Source organism: Molossus molossus, unplaced genomic scaffold (assembly GCF_014108415.1).
Source record: "Molossus molossus isolate mMolMol1 unplaced genomic scaffold, mMolMol1.p scaffold_m16_p_13, whole genome shotgun sequence".
Classification (NCBI taxonomy): domain Eukaryota; kingdom Metazoa; phylum Chordata; class Mammalia; order Chiroptera; family Molossidae; genus Molossus; species Molossus molossus.
This window is the reverse complement of record NW_023425348.1, coordinates 87,368,199-87,376,836: the sequence shown is the minus strand read 5'-3', so window position 1 is coordinate 87,376,836 and position 8,638 is coordinate 87,368,199. Positions and strand designations below refer to the sequence as shown.

The 8,638-nt window shown below is 56.9% G+C and overlaps 1 protein-coding gene across 1 annotated transcript; it reads left to right on the top strand.

Moving 5' to 3' along the window:
• Window positions 1-4,277: 4,277 nt before the first annotated feature.
• On the top strand, window positions 4,278-7,889 carry PTGDR2 (prostaglandin D2 receptor 2). The gene is made up of 2 exons (XM_036259663.1): window positions 4,278-4,332; window positions 6,697-7,889. The coding sequence occupies exon 2, from the start codon at window positions 6,705-6,707 to the stop codon at window positions 7,887-7,889; it is 1,185 nt and encodes a 394-aa protein (XP_036115556.1). The 5' UTR covers window positions 4,278-4,332; window positions 6,697-6,704.
• The last annotated feature ends 749 nt before the right edge of the window (window positions 7,890-8,638 follow it).

Sequence of the window (8,638 nt, the reverse complement as noted above, 5' to 3'; positions counted from 1 at the left end):
TGGGGTGCCATGAGATTTAAGTGCTCATTAAGTGTTAATTCTCCATCCTGTCTCTTCTGCTAATAAAAACCAGGCTCAGAGGGGAGCACCGGGGAGGAAGGGGTTCCAGGCCGGGAAGACGAGGCTGAGTGGCTATGAGGATTAGATGAGCTAACACGTGAGGTGCTTAGCCTGGTACACACAGCAAGTACCCCATAAATGTTAGCTATTACTATTTGTAGTGGGTGGAGTGGTGTCCCCCCAAACCTATGTCCACATCCTAACCCCTGGAAACCGTGACCATGACCTTATTTGGAAAAGGGGCTTTGCAGAGGTAACTAGGGACTCAGATCATCCTGAATTGTCTGGGTGGGCCCTAAGTCCAATGACAAGCATCCTCAGGAGAGATGTGCAGGGAGAAGGAGGAGGCTGATTGAAAGCAGACCAAGACTGGAGAGGCCGCAGCGCCCAGAGGACGGGAGGACCCTGCCTCGGAGACCTCAGGGAGGCGCGGCCCTGCGGAGACCCGGGTTTCATAGTTCTGGCCTCAGGACCAGGAGAGAAGACGTTTCTGTTGTGGTTCTGTTATGGCAACCCTGGGATGCTCCCATGTTATTGCTGTTTCGTGAGGATTAACTGGCATATTAGTTAATAATAACAGAAAGTTGTTGGTCCCCAAGGTCGTACCTGCCGCAGGTGGGACAGGCCGAGAGGATGACGCCAAGTCACCAATAATAATGGATCCGGAGGCACTGGGACCTTTTTGGGGGCCAGTCTCCATTACTGGAGATTCATTCTGTTCAGTAAACATTCACTGGCTTCAGTGATGAGGAGATGAAACAGAGGAACAGTCTCTGTCCCCTCATGAGGGTGCAGAGCAGTTGTGTGAAAGTTACCATGGAGGGCAAAGGTAGCAGGATATCAAGGGAGGCAGAGATATAGACGGGAGGAGTGGGAGGTAGATGGAGTCTGTGGAAGGGGATCAGTAAAGACTTCCCAGAGGAGGCAACCTCTGGCCAGGGTTTTGAAGGATGAATAGGAGTCCACCAAGAGGTTGAGGGAAGACATGGTATTCTAGAGTCGAAAGCAAACAGCACAAGCAAGGGCGCAGAAACAGCTTGGCAGGAACAGGGTGTGGGGAGGTGGTGATAAACCTGACTGATGAGAGCATGTGATTAGGGAGCAGCAGAAACGAACATGGAAGCCTGGGCTGGGCCCATCACTGAGGAGCTTTTTGTCCTTGTGATGGTGGCACCAGGGAGCTCGACCTGGGCCTCCCACACGTCCTGTCAGGCTGCTCCTCTGCTGCATGTTGGCAGCGCCAGGGCCTCCTGAGTGAGGGGCTGGAGGATTCCCGGGAAGGCCTCACCTGCTTCCTGCCGTGCATTGCACTTCCTGTTTGATTGATTTCTATAGAGGCCAGAAAGGAACATGAAAACCCACTTCCTAAGGCAGGGCAGAGGGAGACAGCTGGGGAGAAACCCAGAACTGGGGGATACGCTGGCCCATTCATTCCCTTGACTATTTGTTAAACATGCCTGATGTTATGAGCATTCTCTTGGGAGCCCAGAGACACTGTGATCTCAGAAAGGGTCCTACGGGAGAAATAGGGGAGGAAAAAACACATTCCGGGCAGCAGCAACAGCACGTGCAAAGGCACCGAGGTGGGTGGCGGATGGGGGTAGCTGGGGACCAAGGGAAGCCTGCGGGGATTGGTGGGTGCTGTGCAGCATCCGAGAGGCTTGGGGAGTTTGGGCAGATCCCGCAGGCAGCAGGGAGGCAGCAGAGGTCTGTTAGGCTAGATTTCTCTGCCCTGCTGCTGAAGGTGAGGTTGATGCAGAGATTGACCCGACTTTGGCTCCCTCTGGCTGACATCAAGTTCCAAACTATGGAGAAGGCTGTACTTCAGGGACGAGGGCCTGTGCCCTGTGGGTAGCTGTGTTTTTTTCTAGTTCCTGGGGGTCACTGGACAGGGCTGGGTAGGGCTGGGGCTGAAGACCTGCCTCTCCCTGTCCCTCCAGCCAGTCATCCCAGCACTCAGAGAAGCCAGGCTGAGGAGCCTCTGTCTGCACCCTTCCCCAGCCCCGTCCAGGTCAGGCACCAGCATCCCTGGGTCCCTTCTTCCCTTAGCCTATAACCCCTCTAGGTAGGCCCAGGCTGGGCTGGCAGCTAAAACAAGGCACATCCTGCCCCGCACCCGCAGTGTGCCTGGGGAGGCCGTTCCCACGGAGGGAGCGCAGCCAAGGGGCCCACAGGAATAAACATCGCTGCCCCCTAACAGTCCTGTGCATCTGGAGTACTCTTTTGGTTTGTCTTAGTTACTTTCCTAAGTCCTTGGGGAGGGCTAGGAGATGATCATAGATAGAAAACCAGGGTTGGAGAAAGGTCAGGAGTGAGGGTTTCCGCTGCCAGAAGGGTGCAACGGGAGAGCGGAGGGCAGGGGCGGAGGAGGGAGGGTTTCGGGGAAGCAGCACCTGACAGGGCTACCCTGCGAGGTTGTGCCAGATGCACAGGGTCCTGGTGGATGCGTGCAGGGAGGGCTGTGCCCGCCCCAAGCCCGCCGCCCCAGCGCCGAGGTGTGTCTACAGGAGGGCAGAGGAGACGTTTCTTCATCCGGAGAGCAGTCTGTGCATCCAGGCCTGCACTCGGAGGCAGGGGTTGTGCAGAAAGAGTTCCTTTTAAAAGTTCATATTTTAATGGCTGTGAAGGTACTTGCCCAAGGTCACACAGCTAGGGAGGGGCAGTGCCATATCCAAATGCTGGCCGTCTGGCCCCAGAGTCCCTGGGCTTACCTGCTGCCCTACACCGCCCTCGCGGCCCTGAGGACGTCCACGGGCCAGCAGGCTGGGGTGGGGATGAAGACACTTCCCCAAAGTGGAGCAGGAACGGCCCCTCAGTTTCCAGGGAGGCTGCGTACTGTCTTTGGAAGATGGAGCCCCTCTGTGACCCAGAGGAAAAGAGACATGTCCCTAGTGCGGCTGGTTTGGGTAATCAAGGCTCTGCCTGTCCTTCCCTCTGGGGCTGCCGTGAGAAATACCCCATGACACGGCCATGGCATTTCATTCATTCTTCACTTGGGATCATGGCTTGCGGCCTGTTTATTAAGCACCAGGCCCTGTATTAAGCCTGTGCCTAAGATCCTTGTTGAGTCAGTCCCATGGGGGATACCTTAGTCTTGATACGGGGGTGCTCCCTGTGTTTCTCTCTCCCTCCCCCCACCCCCCTCACATGTTTTACTGAGTGTCTCCAAGGTGCTGGGACATCAAAGGAATGGTCCTTGACCCCCGGAGTATCGTCAGCCAAGGGGAGTAGAGGCTGAGGGAGGGAACACTTAAATGTGAAGTACAGAGTTCGCTTATCTTCGCTTAGGGCCTTGGGAATGAGAGCCGGGTGCCCCTGCCCAAGCCCACACCCACTGCTCCTCCGGAGGGAGACACGCACTTCTCGGAGCACCTACGGTGTGCCGGCGCTTTGGGAAGGAGGGCACCTCCTGGCACAGCCTGTGAGGTAGGCAGGCACTGTTGCTATTCGAAGACGCAAAAAGGGGCCCAGCCAGGGGAGTGGCTTACCCCCTGCCAGGGCTGCAGGGCCGGGAGGGGCAGCCGGGCCTAGGTGCTTCGCATGCCCGCCCGCCTTCCTGGCCGCGGAGCTCTGGGGCCCCTCACTGCTGGGCGCTGCCTGGGAGCAGCAGAGGGGCTTCTTCTCCGGAGTCCAGGGTTAGGAGAGGGCAGCCCGGGCAGTGGACAGATGGACAAGCTGTTCCTTCCTCGTGCACATCTCCTACATGCCCGTCACTCTCTCAAGCACCGCCCTCTGCCTGGCTGGGTAACTCAGTAGGTTAGAGCTTGGTCCTGATACTCCGAGGTTAAGGGTTCGATCCCTGGTCAGAAGCAACCAGTGAATGCATAAATAAGAGGGACAAGTCAATGTTTTTGTTTCTCTCTCCCTTCCCCCCTCTCTCTCTAAAATCAGTCAATCAATAAAATGATTTTTAAAAAAGCACCACCCTCTGCACACTTGGGATCACACTCCAGGGCACACACCTATCCCCCATGTGCAAAGTCTCCTTCGTGAAGGGAGGGGGCAGGGGCAGCCAGCAGTCATGTCTCTTCCCCATTAATGGAGATTAGTGTTACGTGAACACCAGTGTGATAACTCACTCTCCGGCTGTCCCCGCCTCCCCCCCCCCCCCAACACACACACACACACACACAAATACACACTCTGGGCTTGAGAGCTATTTCCTCCCTCAGCCTCACCCACTGCTGCTCCTACCCCGCGCTCCTGTGAGGCTGCTACCAGAAGCTGACTGCCTCCGGGCTGGGATCCCGAGCTCCCTCCCTCTGTGCCCAGGTAAGGGGGTGGCAGCCCAGGGGCTGTGCAGCCTTAGCCCTCTCTGGACCTGCGAGAGAAGGCATCGTTTTACCAGGGGGGAGGGCTGCTAACTGCTAGGGTGGCAGAGAGTTGGGTTTACCAAAGACAGGAGGGGACTTACTGCTCAGAGGAGGGGACCACATTTTCTTTCGCAATGACTAGGATGACAGAGCAGTCTTGGGGTAAACGACCCAAGTTTATCCAGCCAGGAAGTTGAGGAGTACCCAAGTCTCTGACTCCAAAAATTTGCATTCTCTGCCCCCAGCCCCCTGCCAGAGTAGGAGCCTAGATGCTGGGCTCCCTCCGAATCCTGGCCGCCCAGAGGCTGACTCTTCGTAGCCAGAGGACCACCTGGATGGGTCCCCAGGGTGCAGAAGGACTGTGTGCTCGGAGCATCCCCGTGGACAGGCAGCTGCTGGACTGGGGATGTTTCGGTGCAGAGAGGGGTGACACTTGTCTGTCTGCTGGGAGTGAGCCCCAGCTCCCCCTGCCGCTGAGGAATGTGGGCCGAGTTGCTTCTCCAAACCTCAGTTTCTCTTCTGAAAAATGAGGTCTCACAGGGTTACTGTGAGTTGGTTGTGCCATAAACTCTAAGGCTTAGGAAGTATGAGCATTCGCGGGGAGAACAAGCCAGAAGCTCCCTGCCCACTTGCCTGCACACCCCCAACCCAAAGGGCTCATTCACCAGGAAAACTCCAGATTGACATCCCAGGTCCTTACCCCGCACAGGAACGTGGTCCCTGGGGAAGGGGATGGTTTTCTCATCCTGGTCAACACTGTTTCCCCTGGAAAGATGGATACTGAAGATCACCCCTACTCCCTTTCCTTCTCCTTCCTCCATCATCTCTTACTTGGAGCAGAGGGAGGAAAGAAAATGAGCTGAGCGCTAAACGGTTACTCCTCTACTTGTCTGTACTGTTCGAGTGGCTTTGGGCAAGTTATTTAAACACTTGAGTCTCAGTTTTCTCATCTGAAAAATGGGACAGAGACATACTGGCACCTTTCTTGTAGAGCTGTGAGCAGGAGAGCACCCACGTAAGAAGCCTACCACAGTCCTGGCGTGCCATGGGGACCCGGGGCAGTGTGAGCTCCTCACCTGGGCTACCTGTGCCTTACCCCCTCAGCCCTCACTGATCCTGACCAGCTTCACATCAGATGGTCTCAGGTTCTTTTTTTTTAATCCTCACCCGAGGATATTTTTCTATTTATCTTCAAATAGAGTGGAAGGAGAGAGAGGGAGAGAAAGGGAGAGAGAGAGAGAAACACCAACATGAGAGGAACACATCAACTGGTTACTTCCCGTATGACCCTGACCAGGGCCGGGGTACATGCCCTTGACTGGAATCGAACCCAAGACTCATTGGTCTGTGGGCCGACGCTCTGCCGCTGAGCCAAACCAGCCAGGGTGGTCTCAGGTTCTTGATGAGGCCAGGGGCATGCACATTTGGAGTGTCTGCACATCTGCCAGGGGCTGGCTTCCCCAGCGATTCCCTGAGTAGTTGCTCAATTAATATCTGTTGAATGAGCGCTTGGTTCGTGAATGAATGAATGAACAGGCTTAGTTTTCTAGGGCGGGCAGGCAGCTGCGGCTTCCATCTAGGCAGGGAGGGTTCTTCTACAGCGCCTCCAGAGGTAGTTCCTCCTGCCCAGCTCTTCCAACTCTTATCTCAGTTCCTCTTCAACTATCAGTGGAGGGGCTGGCTCACTGTTTACAGCCAATACATGCAACCGGCCACCACTGTGTAGCAAACCACCCCAAGAGCCCCAAGGAGAATCTGCAGAGAGGCAAGCTCTAGGGGTGTTGTGGGTGGGGAAGGGGAGGCATCCCTTAAAAGCACAGACTCCTTTCATCCCCCAGGCCAGCTGAACCCTCCTGCCCTTTAGGTTAAGCCTCAACCATGCTTAAGCTCTCTGGGGACTGGGCAGAGGAGTCCTTCATGGTCTGACCTAGCTCCTATTTTCTCCATATGAACTTAGGCCATCTGCTTAATGATAATCACAATGGCACTGATGCAGTGTTACTGTCGATGCCAGGTTCCGTTCTAAATGCATGTATATGTATATGTATATGTATATGTATATGTATATGTATATGTATATGTATGTATAGGTCATGTTATGACTGATATTCATGTTGCAGAAGGTTAAATGGCTTGCCCAGGGTTGCACAGTCAGCAGGTAGGGGAGCTGGGAAGTAATTCCCCTCACCTTATGCCTTTGCTCAACTTCACTGATTCCCAGGGGCCTCATCAATTACACTCGTGAGTCAGACTCCCATCTCCTGGCCAGGGTCCCCTGTCGCCCCTGCACTGCCCACCTCAGCGCCTCTTCTCTCCATCCCAGCGCCCACCATGCTGGCCAACATCACGGCGAAGCCTCTCTGCCCTCTCCTGGAGCAGATGAGCCGCCTCGAAAGCCACAGCAACTCCAGCATCCGCTACATCGACCACGCATCGGTGGTGCTGCACGCCCTGGCCTCGCTGCTGGGCCTGGTGGAGAACGGACTCATCCTCTTCCTGGTGGGCTGCCGCATGCGCCAGACCGTGATCACCACCTGGGTGCTGCACCTGGCCCTGTCTGACCTGCTGGCCGCCGCCAGCCTGCCCTTCTTCACCTACTTCCTGGCCGTGGGCCACTCGTGGGAGCTGGGCACCACCTTCTGCAAGCTGCACTCCTCCATCTTCTTCCTCAACATGTTCGCCAGTGGCTTCCTGCTCAGCGCCATCAGCCTGGACCGCTGCCTGCGGGTGCTGCGGCCCGTGTGGGCGCTGAACCACCGCACGGTGGCAGCGGCCCACAAGGTCTGCCTGGTGCTCTGGGCCCTGGCCATGCTCAACACCGTGCCCTACTTCGTGTTCCGGGACACCATCCCGCGGCGGGACGGGCGCATTATGTGCTACTACAACCTGCTGCTCCTGAACCCTGGGCCCGACCACAACGCCACGTGCAACTCGCGCCAGACGGCCCTGGCCGTCAGCAAGTTCCTGCTGGGCTTCTTGGTGCCACTGGCCATCATCGCCTGCAGCCACGTGGCCGTGAGCACGTATCTGCACCACCGCGGCCGCCCGCGCTCGGGCCGCTTCCTGCGCCTGGTGACCGCCGTGGTGGTGGCCTTCGCGCTCTGCTGGGGGCCCTACCACGTCTTCAGCCTGCTGGAGGCGCGCTCGCACAGCGACACGGCGCTGCGGGTGCTCGTGTGGCGCGGGCAGCCCTTCGCCACCAGCCTGGCCTTCATCAACAGTGTGATCAACCCGCTGCTCTACGTGCTCACCTGCCCCGACATGCTGCGCAAGCTGCGGAGTTCGCTGCGCAGCGTGCTGGAGAGCGTGCTGGTGGACGACAGCGACCTCAGCTCCTCCAGCAGCCGCCGCCGCGCCTCCTCCACCGCCGGCCCCGCGGCCTGCGGCCCACGCCGGCCCTCGCAGCTGCTCGGCTGGCTGAACCGCGGCGCCGGGGCGCCAGCAGAGAATGGCCCGGCCGGGCCCCAGGACGAGAAGGGCCCCCTGAACCCAGCGCCGAGCACCACCTCTGGTTAGAGGCCAGGCCCGCATCGCTGTTCTCCCCCGAAGGCAAAGGCAGGCAGCGATCCAGCGCAAAAGCACCCTGAAGGCACTGTCGTTAAAATGTATATATCCCAGCCCCCAGCCCCCGCCTCCGAGAGCTTAGTCCCAAGGGCAGGGCCCGGGAACCTGCATTTTAAAGTACCCCTCATGACTCAGTGAAGCCTTTTCAGAAAGAGTTAAAGCCATCTTTGCAAACTTGACTGTGCTCGGGTCACCTAGGGTCCTGCTAAAGTGCAGTCTGATCCAGCGGGGATGGGTTTGCGGAGATCCTGCCTGTGTCCGCAGCGGCGACGGCTGTGGGGCTGCTCCACCCCCACACTGGGGAACACTGACCTTAAGAGCTTGACTCTCAAACAACGGTAGTGGGATCCACACAGGATGCATCTCCCTGGAGTTCAACTTTACCAGATGATGGGGGAGGGTATTTTTACATAAACCAGTGATGTATTTCTGGAGTAGAAAAGGGAGCAAGGTTGGGGAGCACTGCTAGTCTAACCTCTTCACTTTAGCCATTGAGGGTTAGGTTCTATTAACCCCAATTTGTTACAGATGCACAAACTGAGGTGCAGGGAGGTTAAGTAACTTCCCTGAAGTACATGATGACCACTAAGCATTGCCTGCTCAATTACTATTCAGTGAGAGAACACCGTGGCATTCCCAAAGTGACTAAAGCAGTAACTGTGGGAACCCCCATCTCTGCCCTCCTGCCCAGCATTGTTCAA

What these genes read in the sequence shown, in the direction of transcription:
- PTGDR2 (XM_036259663.1), top strand. Translation starts at nt 6,705, where the DNA reads ATGCTGGCCAACATCACGGCGAAGCCTCTCTGCCCTCTCCTGGAGCAG.